General features: G+C 53.8%; 1 protein-coding gene across 1 annotated transcript; it reads right to left on the reverse strand.

Moving 5' to 3' along the window:
- Nucleotides 1-111: 111 nt before the first annotated feature.
- Nucleotides 112-1147, reverse strand: Ier3 (immediate early response 3). Its single transcript, XM_004847061.4, has 2 exons — nucleotides 906-1147; nucleotides 112-819 (listed from the first exon to the last, which is right to left on the reverse strand). Exons 1-2 carry the CDS (start codon nucleotides 1113-1115, stop codon nucleotides 565-567), a joined length of 465 nt encoding a protein of 154 aa, XP_004847118.1. The 5' UTR covers nucleotides 1116-1147; the 3' UTR covers nucleotides 112-564.
- Nucleotides 1148-25264: the final 24117 nt, after the last annotated feature.

The raw sequence follows: 25264 nt of genomic DNA on the forward strand, positions 1-25264 counted from the left end.
CGCGACCGCACCCGGGGCCCGGGCTGCGGGGAGGGGACCCCGGGCCGGGCGCGGCCCAGCCGGTCCCTGGAGGTGGAGGGGATCGGCGCTCGCAAGGACACACACAGGACAGCCAGCGCAAACAGGTTTATTTGTGTTCACGGAACATACTGGGGGGGGGGGCCCGCCCGCCGCCCGCCGCCCGCCCGCCGCCCCTCCCCGGAGATCCGCGGGGCTACGAAGTGGGCTGCGCGCCGGCCTGAGCCCGCGACCCGCAGATCTGTCAGCGTGGAGGACCGGAGATTTAGCTCAGTGGTTCCACTGCCTGCCTTGAAAGCACAAGGTCCCGAGTTCGATCCCCAGTACAAAAAAAAAATCTACACTTAATAGCGTGGGGAGCGCATCGCGCGCCCGCGCATAAGTTAAAATAAATATTACATACAGCCCTCCGTCCGCGGAAGAGACATAAATACATATAAATATTAACTAGGAGCAGTGAGAAATAAGTTAACGCTCTGATCCGGGTCCCAGTGTGGGATACGCTCGGGCGCCAGCGACCTGGCGTCTGTTCTCCCCGCGCCGGGCTCAGAAGGCGGCCGGATGCTGCTGGAGGAAGGCGCTGAGGTCCAGCGCGTAGTCCGAGGGCTCCGCGGTCAGGTTGAAGGGCTGGAGGCCCGCGGGGGCCGGCGCGGGGGGCTCGGCGCCGGGCGCGTCCTCCGGGGCTGGGGGCATCGGCGTGCCCTCCTCCGCCGTCAGGATCTGGCAGAAGACGACGGCGAGCAGGAGGAACAGCAGCCTCTTTGCCGCGCTGGGCTCCTCGGCGGGCCGCTGGCGCCGGACCTGCGGGAGACAAGGCAGCGGAGATCAGGTCGTCACCCCGACGTCCAGCGACCCCGCGGCCCGGACGGCGCCCCAGCGACACCCACCGCTCGCGGGTACAGGACCCGGCGGCTGCGCTTCCTGTGCCCGCGGGAGGCGCTAAGGCGCCCGGCGGGGGAGGCTGCCGGCTCCGGCAGGGGATCGAAGGTGAAGATCTCCGGGCCGGAGCCCCGCCGGATTCCCGGGCTGGTGGAGGGCACGGGGGCCGGGGCTCGCAGGCCGGTCACGGTCGGGAGCGAGCTGCGAGAGTGACACATGGCGCGAAGAGGCTAGCACTGGGCTCGCGAGCCCCGCCGGCTGCTGAAGTACTGCAGGGGCGGGGCGGGGCCTCGGGACTCCGCCCCCGCCGCAGGGGGCGGCGGTTGGAGCCAGCTGGAAATTCCGAAGGTTGGGCAAGGGTTTGGGCGGGGCCTGGCCTGCGCCCCCGGCTTCCCGCGCTGCCTTTGCGTGCGAGCCTTGAGCGCCGCGGAAGGGCTCCTCCCGGGGCAGGCACGTGTCCAGGCCTGTGGCCCGTGCGAGGGGCGCGCGCGGGATAGGGATGGTTCATCCCCGTCCTGGGGAGATCGGGCGGAATGGAGGGAGGAACGCTCTGCCCTGGACACCTGGCCGTCAAGTCGGGGGCTCCTCGGAAAGCGCACTCACAGTGTGTGGGTGCGGAGAAACGGCTCGAGCCAGGTCACCCCGAAGCGGCCGAGAAAGGAGCTCAGCAGTCTGGACCCAGCCCCGCGCGCTGGCACACGAGGACACGCGAGCACGTGCCACGCACATGCAGGGCACATCGCGCCGCACAGCGACTGGGGAGGAGCCGGGACCCACAGGGCCTCTGGTGAGGCTTGGGTAACAGTGCATGTGAAGAACTCTAAACTGCGAGGCCATGTACAAATATTGTAGTGATGGTAATTACTCAGCACGGAACTGACTCATTTCCATAACTACCTTAGAGACAGCTGTGGATGTGGAATTTAACATTGTTTTTGAGTATTCACCAGTGGCAGGTGCTCTGTTAAAGGTAATTTCTTTTTTCTGTATTGAGGATTGAACCCAGGGCTTTTGCACTGAGCTACATCACCAGCCCTTTTATTTTTTATTTTGAGACAGGGTTTGCCTAAAGTTGCTAAATTGCACATACTGGGCTTAGAGTTGGTGATCCTCCGCCCTCAGCCTCCCTGAGTGATGGGATTACAGATGTGTGTGTGCCGCCATGCCTGGCGTAGAAGTAATGTTGAAGCTCAGTGTGGTCTTCGTGCCTGTAGTCTCTGGTACTTTGGAGGGTGAGATGGAGGATTCCTGGTACCTGGGAGTTTGGGACCAGCCTGGGGAACATAGTGCGGCCCAGCTTCACGGCAGGGAGGACAGCAGAGCACTGCTGAGAGTTCTGAGGTTGGTTTCAGTGTCTGTGCTGCTGATCCAGCAAGCCAGTTGAGCTGTCACCTTGGCTTGGAGGGGAGGGGACCATGACCAGGAGAACTTCCTGAGCCGAGGGTCCCAAAGAGCCAGTGTTGACATCTGACAAGTCAGCCGTGAGACCTCGTGGAAGTGTGGCATTTGAAATGACCACAGATGGTGAGTGGGATATGACAAATTCAGATGTGAAAGGGTGACTGAAAGGGAGGATGGAATCAGCAAAGGCCTTGGCTGGAAAAGTACAGGACGTGTTTAGGGAATGTCACACAAGCACACACCCCCACATGCATTACATGCACACACACACCTTTACACACACACCAACTTCGGGGTATGTTTCCCATACAGGAGGAGCAGGAAGGACTCATGGCAGAAAAAGTCTGGGAGAGTGGGAGAGCTCCTCTGGTGGGTCAGGAGCCTGGGTTACATCCTAGACCAGTGGTGGTAAATCTTTTAGAGACCCAGTGCCCCAACTGCAACCCCAAACCTACTTGTTGATGGCAGAGCGCCAACACTGCGATTAAACCTGAATACTGAGGTTTTAGTTTAGAAAAAACAACTCATACATCATAATATCTTTTGTCTTAAAAGTAAAACACAGTAACAGTGCTTTCAATGATAGACAGCTTTTTATTGAAAGGTAAAAGTTTGGGGCTGGGGATTTAGCTCAGTGGTCTCGCCGCCTGCTGCGTAAGCACAAGGACCTGAGTTCGATCCCTGGTACCAAAAAAAAAGGGTAGAAGTTTTCATTTGCATTCGCACAGTTAATGTGATCATTGCTGTTGCATGCATGCTGATAATTTGTCAAACCTTGGGTTGTATGCCGATGGACAGGGCTCTGTGTGCCCGCAGTGGCAGGAGTGCTAGAAGTTCGCCACCTTTGCTCCAGACCATGGCGCTCAGAGGGCAAAGGATAAGCTGCTGGAGCCACTTGCCAGGAGGGCTGAGACCCAGGCAGGGGATGGGAGGCTGCCTGGGGCCTCGGTTCAATCGAAGAAGGTGGCTAGGGCCACTGCTGCCAAAGATCACCATAGTGGGCAGTGAGCTGGATATCGGCAGAGAAAGGGCGGCTTGCGTTTTGCAGACCAGAGAGGCTAAGAGTCCGAACTGACTCCCGGGATCCGAGGAGCATCTGTCTCGGATCCTCCAGTGTTAAAGTCACGTTCAGCCCCGGGAGCAAGGTGAGTAACATTCGGCCTCTTCTGTTAGAGGCTGTCACTGCACCTTTGTGTCCCCCGTGGAGCCACGCCTGCTGCCTTGGTAGGAGTTGCTCAGTGATCTTGTTAATGAAAGATAAAATGCAGAACCATAAATGCATACACAATGGCTGGTTCTCCCAGATTCTGAGAGGTGGACACACTTCTCCAGTCTTGAGAAAGCTGCAACAGTTCATACACAGACATCAAACGAGAGACATTAAAGAGCATCTTACAGCCACATAAGTGTGGGAAGGCAAATAAGCCCCACAATGGGCTGAGAATTGATATATTCTTGCTGTATATACAGTTGCTACCTGGGCCCATGTAGCCTTTATTTACACCTACTAGAGCCCTTCTACATTACACACCTCTTCTACAAACAAAGACGTATTTCTTTTCTTTTCTTTTTTTTTTTTTTTTTTGGTACCGGGGATCGAACTCAGGTCCTTCTGCTTGCAAGGCAAGCGGGGGAACCACTGAGCTAAATCCCTGGCCAATTTTTCTTTTTTTTTTTTTCGAGACAGGGTCTCCCTATTCAGTTCAGGCTCGCCTTGAACTCACTATGTATCCCAAGCTGGCCTCAAACTCATGGTGACCCTCCTGCCTAAGCCTCCTGAGTGCTGGGATTACAGGCATGCGGCACCACCCTGGCCTCATTCTTAGATTTCTACCCAAGCACAGTGAGGCTGCGCACTTGGTGCAGCCTGGAGTCAGGTCGCACTGCAGAGAGACTGCCACACTGTTTACACGCGCAGACAGACCCTGTGCACAGACCTGAGGAGGGGGTAGCGCTGATGGAAGGAAACTGCTGGGTGGGAGAGATGGGGAGGGACCTGGAACACAGCTTGTTTACAGCGGAAAATTTCTGCAGGGCATTAGGCAGGGGAGTGGAAATGAAAAGGATGTGGGAGCTGCGCCCCTGGAATCTGGCCCCAGCACACAGAGCCCTTCTTCGAGCCAGCCCAGGTGGGGTGAAGACCGGACGGAGCGCTGGTGCTGCGCCCCGTGGCTTCCCACCCTTCCCATCCTCCTGCCCGCCACCCCCAGCAACCTGGCCCCACCCGGCTCTGCCCTGCTCCTCCTGCCACCCAGGATTCGGGAAGGTTGTGGGTGAATCACAGGGACCCGGGGGAGGGGGAGCGGCGAGGCCGGGCTGAGCAGAGGCCAGGGCGCCAGGGCTGAGGCCGGACCTGCAGGGTTCGCTCCGCTGCCCCATCCAGATCCCAGCCCTCAGCCTTGGCTCCCTTCCGCCTCCCTCAAGACCGTCCTGTTTCCTCCCTTCCTCTGACCTGAAGTCTTGGCCTCAGCCCCAACCTCTTAGCCCCTTCTTTGTTGTCTTCATAGCAACTGGGGAATCATTTCTGTATTTCTTTACTCTGTGTGTGTGTGTGTGCGCGCGCGCGCACACCTGGCTGGGGATTGAACCCACACTTGTGCCGAGCACTTGCTCTGTTAGTGAGTGACACCCCCAGCCTGTGTTTGTTTCCTTTCTGTTGTTTCTTCCTCTGCTAGATGCAGCCTCCCTGGGTGCCCAGGGTGCATCTGCCCTGTCCTTCAGCGGGTCTCTGTGATATTTTCAGTGCTTGGCCTGGGACCCAGGAGGGAATTAATAAATAGTCTTAACTTCCCTCCTCCACGGTGCTAAACCTCATTTCCAGAGTGGTCTGTTTATCCAAATTCCCCTTTCCTCTTCAAAGAGCAGCCTGGAGGCTGGGCGTGGTGGCGAACTCCTGTAATCCCAGCACTCGGGGAGGCCGAGGCAGGGGGATTGCTGAGAATTTGAGGCCAGCCTGGGTTATATAGCTCAACCCTGCCTTGAAAACAGAGGAGGCTGGCGGAGGGCGGGTCAGGCCTGCTGCCCCCAGAGGCCGCTGTGCTGCTGACCATGGGTACAAGGGGTCGCAAGAGCTAGGAAGTGGAGGAGGCAGATGGGCAGGGCAGGGGCGCAGGAAGTGGGAGCCTGCGGGTCAAGCCCCAATGCTGGGGTGAGGGACGATTGACAGCGGCCCACTTCTGGCACCAAGAAGTAATCCCTGTGTGTCAGGAGGGAGGAAAGGAAACGGGAGCAGAGAGAGCGTATCAGACTCCAGTGGTGCTGAGGAAGTCCAGTTTATTTATTTTTTAAGAATAAATTTTATTTGGAAATCTAGTTTCAATTCCAGCTCTGCCACTTATCAATCACTGACGTCCGGAGAGTGACTTCTCTCCCCACAACCTGCTTCCTCGATGGGCACATGGGCACGCTGGCCTCCAGCTCATTGGAAGGCCTCAAATGTAAGCGTCCTGTTCCTAGGCGGGAGTGGGGCCCCTCGCCCGGGGACCCCTAACCCGGAGGGAGGAGGCCAGGAGGGAGAGCTGCCCTTTGTCTCCCATCCTCCCACCCCTCTCTGGCCTGGGCCGGTCTGGGCTCTTGGTTACCCAGAGAAGCCTTCTGCATTCTTGGTTCTTGTCCAGCCAGTGCCCAGAGCTCAGGCACCCGCCCCACCCGCCAGCTGGAGCAGTTCTGGTCAGAGGCTGGGGGAATGGTGACTTAGCCTAAGTTAATCAGTGACCCCTGACAGGTGTTTGTTTAGCCCTCAGGAGGCCCAGTTTGGCGCCTTCTAGTTTTCCTTGACGCAAAAGCAAGGGCAGGGTGTCAGGGTCCCACGAGGGTGGAGGCCACTGCCCAGCCACACCAGGGCCGAGGGGCGGGGCCAGCACCCCTTCTCCTGCTAGCCCAGCCTCCAGCACCAGCTCTGGGGTCCCGGGGTCCTGGCTTCTCCCTCTGGCCTGTTTCCTTCCTGTGACCCGCACTTTCTGCCTCCTGGTTCGCTGCTGTTTTCAGTGCCTAGGACCGTGTCCCTCCATCTGTCCAGGCTGCTCAGGGGCCAGGACATCCGACACTGTTTGTGTCGTGAGCAAGAGTCAATTGTGTGGACCTGGCCTGTGGCTGGAGTCTGTTCTCTGGTCCCAGCTGTTGGAGAGTTGAAATCACTGAGACTTAGGCAACATAATGTGGAGGGAAGGGCGGGATGGTGCATTGCCCCTCTTGTCCTGCCTTTCTGAACCCCACATTTCCCGATGACTTGATCAATAAGTGAAGGCCTAAGAGAAGGGACTTGATGCCTTCCCTGCTCTGAATCCCGGAATTCAGCAGCTTCGCCCTGGGGTCCACAAGTTAGAGGCGGCTCCTCCTCTTGGAGCAGCTGCCCTGAGCTTCTCTGGCCAGGTGGGGAGTGCAGGGGCTGCCTCTCCCGGAGTGGCCCCAGGTGGAGGCGGGGCCGGCCCTGCCCAGTAGGGTTCACTGTTAGAGTGAGGTTGGTCAGCTGCCAAGGGTGAGCGTGTGGTGGTTTTCTGGAAAAGTAGATGGCTTGTATGACTCAGAACCAAGTTAGGGAAAAATGAGCTCACTTAGTGCCAGGCCTGACTCTGACCATGACCTCATGAAAGAGGAAGCCGGGTGCAGTCAGTAGCACTGCTTTCCTTGGGTTTCTCCCCGCTGCCCTGCCCGATGGATTCCCTGAGTGTCAGGACTGCCTGCTGCTGTCCTGCTGGCTCCTGAGCCTCGCTGGCCCTTACATGACACTTTCTCTTCCCAGATACTTGGTCACTTGTTTCCAGCCTGGAAGTCCCTGCTGGTACCTCTGGGCCTGTTCCCAAGGGGAGGCTGAGGATGACGTCGGCCCTCCAATCCCGGGACCCTTTGGGGTTGCCCTCGTGCATGCTGCGTCTCTGCACCAGACTGAGGGCTGCTAACCCAGAGCCAGAGGGAGGGGTTGCTTGATCCCTGGGATTCTGCAGGTCAGGAAAGAAATAGGAGCCTGAAGTTACTGGGCAGCGGAGCTACCCTAAGTCTGCTGCATCCTACTTGGGACCAATTCACCCAGCCCTTTTGGTGGTCAATAGCTCACAGGCACATTTTATTTTAGCAGAAATTATGACAAGAATGGGCTACAAGGAGCCTTCCCAACTCCTGTCCCTCCTTCCCCTCTTTCAAGTCCCCAGGTGTTGGTTGACAGCGAAGCTTGGCCATGGCTGCCTTCCCAACACCCTTGGCTCCAAACCCGAGCAGGGCCACCTGGCCTCCTAACCCGGGCCAGGCAGCCTCCTGAGATTCCTCTCTCCACGCCCTGCTGCTTCCCAGCTCGGTACCCCTCGAACCTGCCAAGCTCGAACTTTTCCCTAATCTGTCCTCCTTGGAAAACCCAGCCTGCAGTTCCCATGTGAAACCAGTCCAGCTGCTTTGTTCAGGAATCTCTTGGCTCAAGAACATCCTAGATTATAATCATCTGTCTGCTTATCTCTCTGATTGCTGGAGGGGCTGTGACATTGTAATGTACCCACTTTGATGCTGCATTCCTTTTGACAAGGCCTAAAAGATTTATTAAATTGTCAGCATTTTAGGGGTGGTTCAGTGGTAGAGCACTTGCCTTGCATGTGGAAGGCCCTGAATTCAATCCCCAGCACTGTAAAATAAATGGAAAAATCAGCAGTTAGAGCTGGGAGCTGTGGCACACGCCTGTAATCCTAGCACTCAGGAGGCTGAGGCAGGAGGAATGCCATGAGTTTGAGTTGAGGCCAGCCTGGACTACATAGCGAGACTGTCTCAAAAAAGTAAAACAAAACAAAAGTAGCACTTAAAAAATTTAGTTAGGGCCGGGGATTTAGCTCAGTGGTTTCGCCGCCTGCCGCACAAGCTCAAGGACCCGAGTTCGATCTCCGGTACCAAAAAATAATGTAGTTAATTTACAAACCACATTGAGCTCCTCTTATCCCTGACCTTGGCCCTTTCACATAAAGTCTGATAGTAGTTGGTGACACTACACTTTTTAAAAAGCCAGACATCCTGAAGCATAATTTACATGTAGGAATGCAGCTCAGGGAGCTCTGGTGTGGAGCTAGAGCCCAGGACGTCATGGCTGCTAAGCGTGTGCCCCGTGACCCCCACACCCAGCCCCTGGTTCCGTGCGTGTGCGTTCCTGTAGCCTTGTGTGACCGTGTACGGGCCACCACAGCCCGGCAGTGTGTTCCCTCACCTAGAAAGCTCCCGTCCCCTCTTCCCCATTGCTCTGAGTGCTGTCCCCGTGACACTGGCTGCTCTCGAGAGACATCGAGGGAACTGCAGCTGACGCTCTTGTGTCTGAATTCTTTCCTTCAGTACAATATTCTGGTGCAGTAATTTGTCCACATTACTGCAGGACTCAGTAGTTCTTTCTCTTTGATTTCTGAGTAACATTCCATTGTGTAAATAGACTGTAGGTGGACATTTGTGGATTTTTTCTTGTTCTGGCTGTTGTGGCCACTCACAGCCCTTTCTGTGGACACGTAGTCTTATTTCTCTTGAATAAATAGCTATAGGAGAATTAAATCTGCGTGTTTTTAACTTGGAAAGAAATCACCATGGTCTTTTTTTTGGTACCGGGGATAGAACTCGGGTCCTTGCACTGGCGAAGCAGGCGGCGAAACCCCTGAGCTAAATCCCGGCCCACACCATGCTCTTTTGCAAAGTGGTTTACCAATTTACACTCAGATAGGACTGTTTTAAGGAGGCTACATCACAATGTCCCTCTTGTAGTCTTCCCTCAGATCCTACCAATGAATGGTTACTTCCAGGGAACAGGGGCCCATTGAGGTTGCCTCTGGGGACAGCAGCGGGGAGAGTGCAGCCAGCGGCCTGTCCCCTGTGAACCGCACTCTGCTGGAGGCCACAGCAGCTCCAAGCACCTTCAGCAGCCCTGGAAGTGCGTAGAGGCTGTGCAGGGCGGGCAGTGGGGAACAGGCCCAGGGTTGCTGGCCAGGAGTTTTGGCTCCACAGAACAACCGACATCTGCACCTTCCAGCCTCTCTGCAGCCCTCACTGTCCTGCCACTGCTCCCTGCCCTGCTGTGTCACGGGACCCACTTGGCTCTAAGTGTGTCCTTGCCTTGTCTCCCATCCAACTCTGCAAGGCTGAGTGTGCAGCCGGGGTGGAGCGGCCTTCATGGGCCTCCCCGGAAGCCCAAGCCCATCCTTGGACGGTGCCCGTGCCCTTGGCTTGCACAGGCTCCTAACCTAGCAGTGAGATTAGGGGGGCAAAGCCGGGCGACGCCCTCACTGCTGCTCTCCAGAGGGGGTTGTGGCTTGAAAGTCCTGAGGTCATCTCAGAAGCACCTTTGTTTTCTCCAGCAGATCCTGAGCTCCTTCTGAGGAGAGCCGGCATCGGATCCACTGTTAATGCATCGGACTGTGTCTGGTGTTTTATACACCAAGCACTTTTTGTTAAATGATGAATAAATGCATAAAAGATGCCTGGATTTTCTTAATTTACAGTAGCACATGGCTATTTTAATTTTAATTAATTAAAATATAATAAAATTTAAAATTCACTTCCTCAGTTGCATTAGCCCTATTTCAAGGGCACAGTGGCCATATGTGGCTGTGGTTGCCGAATGGGACGGGCAGAGAGCCCTCCATGCTGACAGACACATCTGCTGGGCAACACCGGGTCCTATTCTAAGTGAGCATGGTGGATTCTGAAGGATCCAAGATGGCAAGAGGAGGAAAAAGGCTCTCGGGAGAACAGTGTGGGCTGTTTTTTTTTTTTAATGGCTTGTATTTATTTGTATTTCATTTTGTTTTATTAGGACATTTTCTTTTTTATTTGTTTGTTTGTTTTTTTTTTTTTGGTACCAGGGATCGAACTCGGGTCCTCGTGCTTGCAAGGCAAGCGACAGAACCATTGAGCTAAATCCCCGGCCCTATTAGGACATTTTCAACACACAAATAAGATGAAAGAATTATACTCAGAAGCTTTCTGTAGCCACCCATCTACATGAACATTAACCATTAACATCTTATTTAGCTCAACTTTATCACATAGATTACCTACTTAGGTCACTGGTCACCAAGGGTCCTTGCTTTAGTAGAAATGGAAATTAAAACTAAAGTACATGTTTAGAGAAAAAAAGTTTTAATGGAAAGTTAGAGGGAAATGGGAAAGGACCCCACCTTAGGAAGCTGTCAGGGAGTAAACTGATGCAGGGCTCAGAGTGTCCCAGGGTGGGAGGTCAGGTTCCAGGGATCGGCTGGGGTGGTCTGATCGATCGGTATCTCAATCTTGGTGTCCTAGTTCTGGAATCTTTATGGCCGATGGCTTCAACTCACTCTGGACACTTGATGGGGTCAAGATCAGTCCTTCTCAATGGAAAGAAAGTCTTTGTAAATAGAGAGGGATGGAGGGGTGAAGGGAGGGCAGGGGAATGGGAAAAAAAATAAGGACCGAGAGAGATTATGTAAAGGTGCAAATTTCCAATGATGAATGTCATTATATTGTGTACCTAAAATGTACCAATGAAATTAATTTTAAAAAAAGATCAGTCCCTTCTCATTAGATTATGTCTCATAAAGCCCATTAGGAGTGTAGAAACCATTTCTAAGAAACCTTTCACTGAGAAGGGGAAACACGTTTCTGATCACATCCATGACCTTCGCTTCCATGAAGAGGAAGTTGGGGAGTTGAAGAGGGAACTTGGAGCACCGAGCTCCCTCTGTCTTTGGCCGAATGGGACAAACTGACCCGGGGTGCTTTGTACCCGTGACCTCAGCAGTCCTCTAGCAGCCCTGTTGGCCACAGCAGAGTGGCAAGGCTCACTGGCCACAGGTCACAGACTTGTTAAATGGTGGAGCTGGTCCCCACCTCTCATCAGCAGGTGGACTGCCCAATGTGGTCCATCTGAGAGCAGCAGAAGGCAGAAAGATGTATAAAATGTGGACCTTGAAAAGTCTAGACCCGAGGGGAGGGAAAATAGACAAATGCATATATACATGTATCTGTAACTTATCTGTCATTGTGTGTGTGTTCTAGTAACACAGTAACTAACGTTTCCTTGGTCCATTGCTGCTCAATAAGTACTGTTCCTCCTACGAAGACCCAACAGAGGACTGCGGTGAGTGTCCCTGAGTGGAATGCTGAAGCAGCCGCTGAGCATTCTGGGAATTCAGACAGGGAGAGATCACCCGGGAGGGTTCGGGGAGTTCCACTGAGGCACAGAATCGCCGGAATCCGGGCCTGACACCTGGATTCCGCTCAGCTTCCCTTCTGGAAACCTGCCAGTCTCTGCTGCTTGTAGGCGTCAATGAGATAAGTGAAAGGTCGTTCTACTTTCTAGAAGATAAAATGCTGATCAAGATAAAAGGCTGGTCTGTGTTTTCTCTCCAGCTCTCCTCCCACATATTTCACAGTGATTCTAGAAACAGAGCAACTTGGACACCCTATGTAGAAAGGGTTGAGCTATCCTTCTTTAATAACCTGGGTGGGTACCCAGTGGCTATTGAACGCCTCACCTCACGCTTGGGGCTATACGAAGTCATCCGTACCCATGGCAGCACATGAGGCTGGGCCCTCGTCCCTGACCAGCCTTGCTGGGCCCCCCCTGCATAACTGCAGCCGCCTCCTTGCCAGAAGTGACTTGGAGACGCTCGTCTCAAGCTTGTGCACTTTGTCCGTGCTTCTTCTAATTTTCCTAAAGCTTTTACTTTTCTTCCTTAGCACTTGGATTTCTTTGGCCTCAAGCCACAGGAACAAATGATGGCTAATTTAAACAGAATGTTAGGAGGATACTGGATAGTCCAGAATCAAAGGAAGGCTAGAGCACCAGGCTCGGAAACTCGGGAGCCCAGGAGGTCCCTAGGGTTGGGTGGCAGGAATCCGCCATCCTGCCTTGGCTACCTGTGGAAATTACTACAGACAGCTGAGTTCGCTAGAAATATTACAGGCAGTCGGACAAGGGAAGGCCCTGGAGGGAGTCCGTGCAGAGGATGACAACACAACACGACTGTGGCCCGAGACTCGTGACCTGCTTCCCCACTGGATCACTATCACCTAAGCAGCTGCACTTGTAATCTTATCGGTTGATCATAGTTTTGCCCCGCGTTGGAGCCACCTCGTGATTCTGCTCCATAAAACTTCCCCTGTGAAGCGGAGTCTTGGCCGCCCATTTGGGCCGCTTCTGTCTCTCAGAAGCTAAAATCTCTCCCAATAAATATTTCCTACTCTTAACCTCCGTGGGTCCTTAGAATTCATTCTCTGATTTGGGGAACATGGGCTGGGCGTATCTGGCATCCAGCAGGTTGGGAATGACATTGTCATAGGGAAATAGATGTCGTAACTCCCCAAACTGCTAGGTATCCGAAGCTCACGTTCGTGTTCTCTAAAATCAGAGAATGAATTCTAGGAACAACAGAGGTTGAGTAGGAACATTTTATTGAGAGAGACAGCTTTTGATTAAGAGACAGAAGAGGGACCAGAAAGCAGGCTGCCCGCCCACCATGCTTCTCAGAGGTGTTTTGTAGGACAAAGCCACAAGTTGAGTAGGGTTCAAGGTGGGACAAAACTATAGCCAACTGGTAAGACTGCAGTACAGTCGCTTAGGTAATATCGGTCTAATGAAAAATCATGAGGTGGGACAAGACTGTGATCAACCAATAAGACGGCAACAAGTAGGGCTGGGGATTTAGCTCAGTGGTTCCGCTGCCTGTGCCGCCTGCCCTGCAAGTGCAAGGACCCGAGTTCGATCCTCAGTACTTAAAAAAAAAAAAAGATTACAAGTATAGTTGCTTAGGTAATATTGGTTAAATGGGGATCCAATGGAGAAGCAAGTCACCCAGCAAGCATAGAAGGAACCAACGAGGATTTTCAGCAAGGGGTGGGTCAGGGACCTTTCCTGGAAGGAGTGGGTTAAAATCTCAGTCCCCCACCCAGGTGATGGATACCTATGTAGAGTATCCATCACTGCCCTTCATCCCTAGGGGAAGCACACAGGTGTGTCTTGGTTGTCCTCCGTGTTGGCTCTTCCAGGGCCGGCCTTGTCCAAGTGCCTATAACATACCTAATTAACTTATCTATCTACAATAACATTATTTCCCTTATATCATTTGGAGGTCCTGTATCAAAACGAATGGGTGGCAATTCACTTTTCCCATCCTTTCCAGTTGTATTCATCATTCCAAGCCCCAGCAGAGAGTCTGTTCAGCCTTGTGTGGGTAGTTGCAGGGAAGAAGGGATCCCTTAACTGACAGCTTTTTAAGGCTGCACATGGTTATTTTCCCAAAGACCCCAACACCTGCTTATCTAAGGAGGAGGGAATGAATGCAGGGCAGTTAAACCCTAGAAAACATGTATGGCATTCACATTTCCATTTCTAACCTCCATTTCCTTTGTCTTTCAAATATCCATAATATACTGATTGGGCCGGGGATTGAGCTCAGTGGTTTCGCCAGGTTTCGCCGCCTGCTGCGCTAGCGCAAGGACCCAAGTTTGATTCCCGGTACCAAAAAAACCCCCACATAATATACTCTGATTTCTCTTCCGCTCATATAAATCTTTCACCTTACCAAATATCCAAGATAGGAATGATTTAATTTATCTTCCAAGGTTGCAAAAAAGATATATAAAAGTAAACCCACCTGCCCTGGAAATCTTTCCTTGAAGAATGAATGGTTGATGAAGCTTGGCTTCACTTCCCCTTCAGTGTGGGACACAGGGACTAAGGAGGAGGATGTATGCAAAGTGCCTATCACAGTGCCTGGCAGGCTGGAAGGCCCACTGCAGGCCAGGTCCTTCCCACCCACCTGGCGCCCTGGGGCTGACTGTGCCCGCTCACGAGTGTGGGTCTGACACAGCACTGGCAGCCTCAAATTGACCTTAATGGGGATGTTTACACCACAGAAGTTGGAAATGAGGCAAATCAGAACCCATCCCAGCGGTTGTTAAGTAATTACTGGCTGCTCTTCGTCTTCTCCTTTCCTTCCTTCACAAGACATGGGCAGAATCACCAAGGGCTGTGTACCAGTTAGGATTAGGCTCAGCTGTGAGTGACAAAAGAACTAACAGAACAGTGGCTTCCTACTTGTAGGTTAGTTTCTCTCTGACAGAAACCAAGTCCAGGTCGAGGCGGGCCCTTGAGGGCTTGGGTAGTGCTGCTTTTTCACCTGGATTTCCTCCCCATGCTTCCCTCAATGCATGACTTTTACTTCATGACCCAAGAAGTCAGCTGGTGCCACATTCCAGCCAGTAGGAAAGAAGATGACAAAGAAACATGCACCTCTTCCTCTGAAGGCCACTGCTGGAACACTTCTGCTCATTTGATTTTCTTTTCTTTTTTTTTGTACCGGGGATCGAACTCGGGACCTTGCACTTTTGAGGCAGGCGCTGGAACCACTGAGCTAAATCCCCGACCACTTCTGCTCATTTGAAAGGAGTTGGAATGAAATCCTTGTTTGGTCTAACTGTGAGGGAGACATGTTGGTTTTTGCAGGCAGCCATGGGGCCTTCTGGGAACAGGAGAGGAGGGAGGGTCCCGGGAGCTGTCGGAGACATCGGAGACCGCAGGAGGCCCCTCCCACAGACAGCCAGAGGCAGCAGCTGGGGAGAGGGGAATGTGCGCTGGTGTGACAGGAATGAGCATAGTTTGTCCTCCGAAAGACCTGACTGGAATAGAAAATGAGAAATACTGGCAAATGAGGTTGAATAAACACGGGAGGACCCAGGGCCAAGTGAGCGTACAGGAAAGCAGACAAAGAACCTTCATCTCATGCCAGGAGACACCAGAGGCACTGAAATTTCAGTGCAGGAACTGCAGGGTAAGAGGCATTTCAGAAATGTGAATCTGAAAAAGAAAAAGAAACGTGAATCTGATGTGTGCTGCACATATTGGAGCAGGGAGAAAAACAGAAAGTAGCAGAGGGTCAGAAAGCAGATTGATCTCCCAATCCAGGTGGGAGGAGACGGCACGAGGGCAGTGGGACGAGCCAGACAAATCAGTGAGGGCATTTGCTGGGAAGTGTTAGCGTCAGTGGCAGGCCTCAGGGGTGCTGCAGGCCGGGCCCTGGAGACACAGGTGCCCAGAGTAGGGTGATGGGGTGAGCCTGGTGGGGTGGAGTCAGACTGGATTACCTCAAAGCAGAGCCGGGGCAGGGACGTCTGTTCAAGGAGGCTCTCGGGTTCTGGGGATGCAGTTCAGTGGTCAAGGCCTTGTGTAGCATGCACGAGGTCCTGGGTTCAACCCTAGTGCTGCTGAGGAGGCTCTCGGCAGACAGGAGGAGCAGGATGGACGGGGAGGACAAAGCAAGGGTGTAGGCTGAGCTCCAGTGTGAGTGCCCCGGTGTCACGCAGGCCTACAGACCATGCCAGCTGGGGAAGGGGCCTGGTCAAACAGCCTCAGGGACTTGGAGTGTGCCAAAGAAGTAAGGAATTAGCTTTCCGGTGAGAAATCTGAGAGACGAGATAGGAGTTCGCCTGAAAGACTGTGATTGGATAAGTGGATATTGGAGCAGGAGACGGTGCGCAGGAGGAAAGGGAAGGCATGGGCTCTCGGAGGCCGTGGAGGGACAGAGGGGACAAGATCTGGAAAGGAAGTGGGAAGCTGGGTGGGACATGGGGATCCAGTGCCAAGCACACCACTGGCAACAGAGCTGGTGTTAGGACCTGAAGTCAAGAGAAGTCGAAAGGCAGCGAGCATCAAGAAAAGTCGACATTTTGTTTCTTTGTCTTTGCAGTTCAGGGGATGGTGGTGGCCTTTCAGGGAAGTTCCACAGCATAACATCGTGAGAAGCCGAAGGGAGGGCTAGCAATGCTTTCCATCCTTCAAGCCGCTCCGCTCTGACTAAGCCTGACTCCTGCGGGCACATTCTGACGCAGTTTACTCATTCTGCTTTGACCTACAGTTACCTGTGTTCTGGTTGCCTAATGCTACCCAACTCATCCTCCAAGACTAGGCAGCACGAGAAGCCTTTGTTATATTCATGGATCCTGCGGGTGAGGACTTGGATGGCGACCAGTGGGAACAGCTTGTTTCTGCTCCCTGTGTCCAGGCTGCAGCTGGAGGCGCTGAAAGCCAGGTGCCTGGAGTGCTCTGCAGGCCCCTTCACTACAGTCTGGGGGGGGGGGGGGCGGCGCCTGGCTTTCAGGCCTCAGTTCTCCTCCCCATGTTTCTCTCGCCTGGTAGCTGGGCTGGTGAAGGGTGGGAGTTGTGTGCCTTTTTCTCCCCTGAGGTGCTGGGAAACAAACCCAGGGCCTCACACGTGCTCTGCTACAGAGCCACTCCGACCCCTTGTATTTTATGACCTTGCCTTTTTATGGTCTGTGTCACCTCCCCTCCATCAGTTGGCAAGAACAGTCACGGCTCCACCCAGGTTCCAGGGAGGGTACACGCCCCCTCCCCTGGTGTGCCAGTCATGTGACAAGGAGAGCCTGCAGGGGACCCAGCTTTGGAAAATACAGTGGCCCCCTTTATCCAAGAAGTATGCATTCCAGGGGCCCCACTGGATGAAACCTTGGATGGTACCAAACCCAATCTATGCTGTTCTCTCCTACGCTAATATTTAATTTGTATACTAGGCACGATAAGAGGCTAACAACTGTAAGTCTACTGAAGTAGAATAATTACGATACACTGTAATAATAGCTGTGAATGTGGCCTCTTTCTCACTGAATTGTACTCATTCTGGAGGACCTGAGATGATACAATGGCTATGTGATGAAATGAAGTGAAAGATACAGGCATTGTGACATAGCATTAGGCTTCTACTGCCTTGTGACAAGTCAGAGGGAAGATGACTGCTTCCGGGGAACTTGGATCATGGGGTTGGGTCATGACGGCGATGTTGGATGGGTAGGGTATACCCCACGGATACACTGGACAAAAGGATGATTCACATTCTGGTCTCGAGGGAGTGGGACAGCACAAGATTTCATCATGCGCCTCAGAACAGAGCACGATTGAAAACTTAGGTGATGTTATTTTTGGAATTTTCCACTCAGTATTTTCAAAAGCTACTAAAATCACAGAAAACAAAACTGTGGATGGGAGACTACTAAAGATAACTGTGGAAAGACTGACTTTAGGTCTATGTGTTCACATATGCTGCATCATTTGATCCTAAAGTAGCCATCATTACCATCTCACAGTTAAAAGAAACTGAGGAATAGGGGAACAAATGGTCGACCCAGGTAACTTAACTAGCAAAAATTGTATCTGCTAGGGGCGAGGATGTAGCTCAGTGGTGCTGCATCTGCCTGCCAAGCACAACGTCCTGAGTTTGATCCCTGGCACTGGAAAAAAAAAGTATCTGCTGCAGCTGCTGCATGAACCTAGGTCTCCAGGCTGCTTTTATCAAGGACCTGCATCTCAGGCAGTAGACACATTCCAAGGGATGAGCAGCACAAGGCCAACCAAGGGCTGTGGACAGAGGTCCTGCACTGATGATCGGTATGAAGTGGTTTATGTAAAGATGTCATGAATTCAGCTTCTGGGCTGGGTAGAAAGCCCGGAAGCTGCTGTTGCTGGTCTCGCTGTCCTGGGCCTGAGCAGGTAGCACCGGGTGGAGAGTGGGAGGAGAAGGGCACAGCCCAGGAGAGCCCAATGGGAAGAATCCGAGCCTGATGTTCGCAAGACAGGCAGAAACCGAAAGAGGGAAGTCGCCGGCAGTTCTCGCAGGCCCAGCTCGGAGGGGCAGTGGCTGCCCCCACCTCTGGGCCCCCACAGTGCCCAGGGCTGGGGAGGGCCCTCACAGCCCCAGGAGTGGGCTGCGCTCCTAATCGCCTTGAGGAGAAGGAGGGGGCCAGATCTCACCCTTGCATCAGGCCTCAAATTGCCAAACTGCCTGTCCCTGGGCCCTGGCCATGGAACCCGGCAGCCCATCTTTGACTTTATCTCTTTAGAACTGTCCCTCGCCAAAGGCTGAGTTTGAGATTACCGTCTTGGAAGGGCCTGGAAACCACAGTTTCCACTTCAGTTGTGGGAGCAGGAAGCACGGGCTTTTTAGCCACTTGGTGTCTGGAAAGTAACCATCCAGGTCCTACAAGGACTTTTGGGGAAGGACAGGGCATCACTATGTGTCCCAGGCTGGCCTCGAACTCAGTGATCCTCCTGCCTCAGCCTTCCTCATGCTGGGACCACAGGTGTGTGCCACCACACCTGGGTGAAGCAGGAGCTCCTTAGCTGGTCCTTGGTCTCTGGCTTCCTCCTATCCTCCCTCTCTGAAAGTGTGCATTTCTCTGAATTCTTTATGGGCCTCGGTGCTGGGCCTCAACTGTGTCGTGCATGAGTCACCCTGCTGCTTTGTCCCTGCCCCACCACACAGGATTACTCACCGCCCCTCTGGAATGTGCCCTCTCCCCAGGACACCTTCTGTGCCCACATCCTTTATTATTTTGTTTAAACTAATAATGCTTTCCCCCTTTCCAATGGTTAAAAATACTTGTGGAAAATTTGCAAAATGGAAACTGTATGCAAAGAGATACAAGAGCACCCGTCCTGGGCTGGGGGTTCAGCTCAGTGGTTCTGGTGGCTGCCTCGAAAGCACAAGGTCCCAAGTTCAATCCCCGGTACCAAAAAAACAAAAAAACAAAAACGAAAGAAGGAGCACCCGTCCTTCCGCGGCCCGGCTTTCCGGAGACTTCCTTGAGGACAGGCGGCCCTGCCAGGCCTCCGAGGCGCCCTCTCCTGCTGCTCCCCAAGGCTCTGTGAGGAAACCAGCTCAGTCTTCATGCTCAAGGTCCTCAGAGATGCCTGCCCTCCGCCCCACGCTGGTCTCCTGTGATGCCCACAACCCCAGTTCTCCCTGCAGCGCATCCCACCGCCAGAAGTAAGTCACCGTTTGTGTCCTTGGTGCGACCTCTGTCTTAGCTACTTGGCTTGGGATGGGCTCTGGGATGGGCCTTCTGGTGTGCTCTTTTTCTTTTTGGTACAGGGACCAAACTCGGGACCTTGCACTTGCGAGGCAGGCAGCAGAACCGCTGAGCTAAGTCCCCGGCCCCTTCTGGTGTGTTCTTGAGAGAGCACAAGAGAAATAAAAAGTAGAAAGGAGACATGAAGATCAAGGTTCTTAAGGTTGTACTTTTAAGAAAAACTGCAGTTTCAAGGCACGCTTTTCTTCCTGCCTCTGGAGGCCGCCCAGCCTGGGCCCTGAGGGACCAGACATCCTCAGGTGGCCCAGTGGGAGGCTCCCTACTCCTGCCTGAAGGGCACCCCATTCTCCGCACCCCTGTGCTCTACCCTTCAAGACTGCCCTGTGTCTGTCTCTGATAAACCTTCTCCTGTCTCTTTTACAGATGCATCTGGAAGTTCTTTTTCTACAGCAAGAGTCAGGGAACCTGCAAACTTGTCTGAAAAGGGTGGTTTCGGTTCTGTCAGCCTTGGGCCCTCAGGGACCCAGCCTGGTGACAGCTATGGCACTAGCACCACCGAGGGTGCTGGGGGCAGAAAGCCCACCTCAAGACGCGGCGAGATGCCTTCCTATGGCGACCTCGGGCCTGGGCTCTCCGGGGCTTAAGGCCATCAGTTTAATGAACATGGGCCCATCCGTTCCAGTAAAGAGGAGGCCACTGCAGCAGTTAGAGGTGGTGAAAGGGCTTGGCCAAAGCCCACGGTAGTTCATGGCGGCGCTGACGTTTGGACCCTCATCCGCAGGCTCCCAAGCTTCTGTTCCGACCTCCGGGCCTCTGGAGTCTTCCTCTCCCCTCTGCCAATGCTGCTACCCCTTCGACTTGGCCTTCTAATGCTCTCCCAGTTTCCTCCCCTCTACGTCGCCACGCTCCAAGCCGCCCACCTCCAGGCTGGGTGCCCAGCCTTTCCACCTCACCGCCCCGCTTCTGGTCTTGCTCGGCTTCCATCCCTTCTCCACTGCAGCCAGAGGGAGCCTCTGCTGATGCGCGAGCTCATCTTGCCCTGGCCTAACCCGCAGTGGGTTCCCTTCAGGCCTTCTGCAATAATCCATGCTGGAGGTGGTGATGCACGCCTGTGATTCCAGCACTCTGGGAGGCTGAGACAGAAGGATTGCAAATGTGAGCTAGTGACAGAGGAAGACCCCCTCTCAAAACAATAAAACATAAAACAAAGGGCCGGGGATGTAGCTCAGTGCCAAGTCCCTGAGTTTAGTCCCCAGTACTGCAGAAAGAAACAAAACACAAATCTTTTATTTTTTTGGTACTGGGGATAGAACTTAGGACCTTGTGCTTTTGAGGCAGGCGCAGTGCCACTGAGCTAAATCCCTGGTCCGAAACACAATTCTTACAATGGTGTATTTGTCTGCTCAGGACACATAACCAGATAGCGCAGAATGGATGGCTTCACAGCAGAAATATACTTCTCTGGCTCCTGGAGGCTGGAAGGTGGGATTTGTCCCGGGTCGTGTCTCCTGGCTGCTCACAGGGCTCTGGGTGAGCGGGAGGAAGGTCCCCTTCTTGCTCCCAGAGTCTGACCCAGCCCCGCATCAGGACCCCTTCTCCACACCCAGCCTCGCTGGGCAAGGGCTTCAGCGGAAGCGCTTAGGGCGCAGTCCAGTGCACAGCACACCGCTCTCCAGGCCTCTCCCAGCCAGCGCGCCTACTGTTTCTGTCAGGAAAAGGCTGTGCAGCCACGGAGCAAGCAGATAAGGTTCTGTCTACCTTCGACTCAGACCCAGATGCCACATGGCCTCGCTGATGGCCACCTGCGCCTTGAGAACTGAGTCCTGAGGGGACTGAGCCTCCCGTGTGCACCAGGAACCAGAACCGGATTCCTGCGTTATTGGAGAACTTCCTCCTTTTTGACCTGTATCCAACCCCTTCACCTTCTTTGCGAGTGGACCCACTGAGCTCCTTTGGGGGCTCATTCCAGTACTGGGAAGTCGAGCCCAGGGCCTTGCTAGGCACCACTGAGCTATATAGCCAGCTCCTTACCCCTTTCTTGTTTCAAGACAAGGCCTCGCTAAACTGCCCAGGCTGGCCCCAAACTAGCAATCCTCCTGCTTCAGCCTCCTGAGTAGCTGCAAAGACAGGCAGGAGCAAACCACACCTTGCCTGAAGTCATTTCTCAATGTAATGAAGTTTTAAACTTTTAGGCCTTCAAGCCTTGAGAATTCTCACAGGCCCTTGTTTTGTTCCTTTTTACCCAGAAACAGGCAGGTCCACAACCCATCCCAGTGAGTGATACTTTATATAATCACAGTGTAAGCCACCACGAATATATATGTATATCCTGTTAGCTTTAGTGTTCAGAATATGTATTCTGCTATATCCTCTCTAGTAGCCTTGAAAATGTATCCTGTTAGCCTCGATGTTCGCAATGTATATTTTTTTCCACAATGTATATCTTGCTATGTCCTCTCTGTTAGCCTGGAAAATGTATCCCGTTAGCCTCAATGTTCACAACGTGTATCCTGTCGCGTTCTGCTATGTGAAAATCCTGATCCTAAATAAAGCCCCAACCTCAAGACAGGTATGATATTGCCCATCCCAAGCCCACCCCAACTTAAACTACTGCATAAAACTCCCCCATTCTTTTATTCCAGGGCCCAAGTCTTTACGGAGCACCCAGCTCCACTGGGCCGGCCAGTCAATAAAGCTTTCCTCCATGTCTTTTGAGCGGGTTTGTCTTTCCCAGTCCAGATTTCCTACAGCAAACGGACATGGTTCTCCCTTGCCTGGTAAGCATAAGCTTGGCTTCCTCCTCCGTCCCAGTACCCTCCACCTCCATTATGATACCTTTGTGTTTGGATCCCTCCTTCCTTCCTTCCCTCCCTCTTTCTCCTCTCCCTGCCCTTCCTCCCCCTCTTTCCTCTTCTCTTCCTCCTCCTCCTCCTCCTGATAAAACTCAAGGCCTCACAAATGCCAGGCAAGTGCTGTACCACTGAGCTATGCCCCAGCCCCCCGGCTGACACTGTCAAGTCTGCTTCATGTCAGTTTCTGAGGGAGACAGAGCCGACGGCCCGGCCGATGTGAGTTGCTGACCTTGTTCCCAGGGGACCCTTCCTCCTCCCTCTTGTTTTCTTTGCTTTTGTATTCGGTCTCCCCGTGCAGCCCAGGCTGGCCTTGAACTCGTGGCGATCCTCCTGCCTCAGCCTCCCAAGTGCTGGGATCACAGGCGTTGGCCCCCACGCCCAGCTACTATTAGCTTTTCTCGGTAGCCACTGGGTAGTTTCCATCTGGTCTGTGTTCTGCTCTCCTTGGTCTCCGGGGCAGCACACGTATTTTGCTGTCCAGTTTGGGCAGAACTCTCTCAGACGAACCCTGCGTTCCTTCCCTCACGTCCCCTCCACCCTGAGGCCTCTCGGGAAAGGGCCCGTCCCCCCCGGCCAAGAAGGGCTTCCTGGTGCTGTGCTCCCCACAGGCCTGGCCTTGGCCCTGGCTCCTCTCTGCGCCCGAAGGGGCTCGGGCTCTCCCGGGAAGCAGCCTCCCCTCCACCTGCTCTTTTACCGGCGGAGGAGGCCGCGGCCGAACCCGGACTTCTCCCGGCCGCAGGGCAGGCGGCTCCGGGTGGGGGCAGAGGACCGGCAGCCGCACTGCGTCCCGGTCTTGCTTTGGTTTCTGCAGCGCGGGGCTCTTCCGGGCCTGGCTCCCGCCGGCCCCTGAGCTGCACCCCAGCCTTGGCCCGGGGTCTCCAGGGTGCGGGCACGGAAGTCTCCGGAGTACAGGGGCAGAGAGGGAGCTGGTAAGCCGGGCGCGCAGGGGCGGTGCTCCCCTCACTTGGCCTGCGGGAGCGAGGCGGGGCCCCTGGGCGCAGGTGACAGGTGAGGTCCGCGGGCGCGAACCCACCACCTGGCCACGTGGACGGGATCTAATCACGGGCAGCCTGCTGAGAATCCCGGAGAGTCGGTCTCCTCCGCGCAGTTGCCGGGCCTGGAGCGGCGGCTCTAGCTTCGGGAGCCGGCGAGGGGCCCTGGGGGCAGCAGGCGCCCGAGACTGGGGCCTCGGCACCCGGAGGCCAGAGGACCGCAGCCGGCTCTGCCCAAGTGGTGGGCAGCGGGGTCGGGACGGCCGAGGCGCGGCCCGCTGACCGGGAGTTGGGGCTGCGAGGCCCAGCTCAGGCCCGGGGCGGCCGAGCGTCGCGTCCTGGGGACCAGGGCCAGCCCTGCGTTGCTGGGGTTTTTTGACTCAGTTTTTTTGTTCTTAAACATTGAACAGATGTCTTTTGTAGGATAAAATGTACTTTAAAAATTCAAATGTCAGCAACAGTAAACTCAGCTGATTGCTGAATCCTTGGACCCGAGGACAGCTGGACGCTGCTTTCCCGGAGGCAGCGGGTGACCAGGCTGCCCGGCCCCTCTGGTTCTCTGAGCTGCGTGAAGGGTTGGAGTTTCTGTTTGAATGTGTTTTAGGCCGGGCCGGGTGGCACAGCCGCGATCCCAGCATGCCGGAGGCCGAGGCAGCAGGGCAGTGGGAGCTCGAGGCCTTGTCCCGCCAAGCCCACCCACGTGAATGGAGTCCTCAGTGTGACCTGAGCCTGGCTGCGCTGGTCAGTGACCTGGGGTTCTCTCTAAGATGGGTCGCACCTCATGGCATCGACAGGCCAAGCTATCCACTCTTCACTGTAACCCACTTTTTGGCAATTAGCCACAAGCTGCTATGAACACTTAGGGTTCAGGTTTTCACACGAACACATTTATTTCTCTCGGGTAACTGTATAGGGTTGCTAGGTCCTTGCTGTGGTTTATGCGGAGCTGTGGCAGGCCAGGCCTTTGGAAGTGAGTGGCTAGAGGAGCGGCCTGGAGGGACCATGGCCCTGGGGCTCCCCGCCCCCTTTCTGCTCCAGTCATCGGGACATCAGCAATTTCTCAGCCAACTGTGACTAAGAGGTGGCTCCAAATAAACTCGCCTCCTTTAATTTGATGGCTCAGGTACTGAGTCTAGGAAGCGTATGCTGAGGTGCCTGGCGTACAGACCTGTAATCCCAGCACTCTGGGTGGCTGAGGCAGGGGGATTCCAAGAGTGAGTCCAGCCAGACAACTTCAGCAGTTCAGCGAGGCTCTGTCTCAAAATGTAAAAGAAGGGCTGGGGTGTAGCTCTGGGTGAAGGCCTTGGGTTCCATGCCCAGTACCACAAAACAAAGCAAACCCAGCTACGGTGGCAGAAACTGTACTGCTTTGTCCCCACCAGCAGCTTCGGGCTTCAGTTGCTCTAATCTTCAGAGCGCCTGCTGGTTCTGGGTGTTTTTTTGTTGTGCCCATCTTACATCTGTTGTGGCAATTCACCGTGGTTTTAACATGCATTTCCTGATGGCTAAAAATGTCCGGCATCTTTTTATGTACATACTTGTCTTTCTTAGATCCTCTTCGGTAAAGTGTCTATTCTTTTGCCTTTTTTTGAGTGGTTTCCAATTCCTGGGCTCAAGCAGCCCTCCTGCCTCAGCCTCCCAAGTAGCTGGGACCACAGGCACACACCACCATGCCTGGCTTAAGCCTATTTTAAATCAGGCTGTGTGCTTTCTTGCTGCTGGGTCTTGAGAGTGGTTTCCGCATCTGGATGCACATCCTGTGTTGCATATGTGGTTTGCAAGTGCTTCCTCCACTTCTCTTCCTTCGCCTAACAGCATCTCCTGGACGGCAATGTTTTTATTTTGAGGAGGAAGTTTTCTTTACTATTACTATCATTATTGAGATGTAAGTGAAGCACAGCCAGGCATATAGGTATGGCTGGGTAAGCCTTTGTGTTGTTGTCCGTGTCACCACCATCCCCAGGACAGGGCTTCCTCTTTCTGGTCACTCTGGGGGCCCTTTCCTACCCCATCCCTGCTGTTTTGACTTCTGTGACCAGACTGGTTTTGCCAGGAGATCTCAATGATTGTGTTCCGAGTTTTAGGGCCTGTCTGCTTTATCTTTGGAGTTGGAAGCATTCTCATCTCTGGGAGGAAATTTTTTTTTTTTTTTTTAAACAGGGTTTCACTGTGGAGCCCAGGCTGCCTTTGGACTCCTGGTGATCCTCCTGCCTCAGCCTCCCCAGTACTGGGATTACAGTCATGCACCACCACACCCGTTTGTTTTCCTTCCATTATTATTTTGTATTGGTGCATGTTTCCAATATGTGATGA

This window comes from Heterocephalus glaber, unplaced genomic scaffold (genome assembly GCF_053883595.1).
Source record: "Heterocephalus glaber isolate CG9 unplaced genomic scaffold, H.glaber_assembly_v1.0 deba00001141, whole genome shotgun sequence".
Lineage (NCBI taxonomy): Eukaryota > Metazoa > Chordata > Mammalia > Rodentia > Bathyergidae > Heterocephalus > Heterocephalus glaber.

Bases quoted from the DNA above. Each gene is read 5' to 3' on its own strand.
- Ier3 (XM_004847061.4), bottom strand. From the start codon at position 1,115: ATGTGTCACTCTCGCAGCTCGCTCCCGACCGTGACCGGCCTGCGAGCC. The intron at 820-905 runs GTGGGTGTCGCT...TGTCTCCCGCAG, and splicing joins GGGTCCTGTACCCGCGAGCG to GTCCGGCGCCAGCGGCCCGC.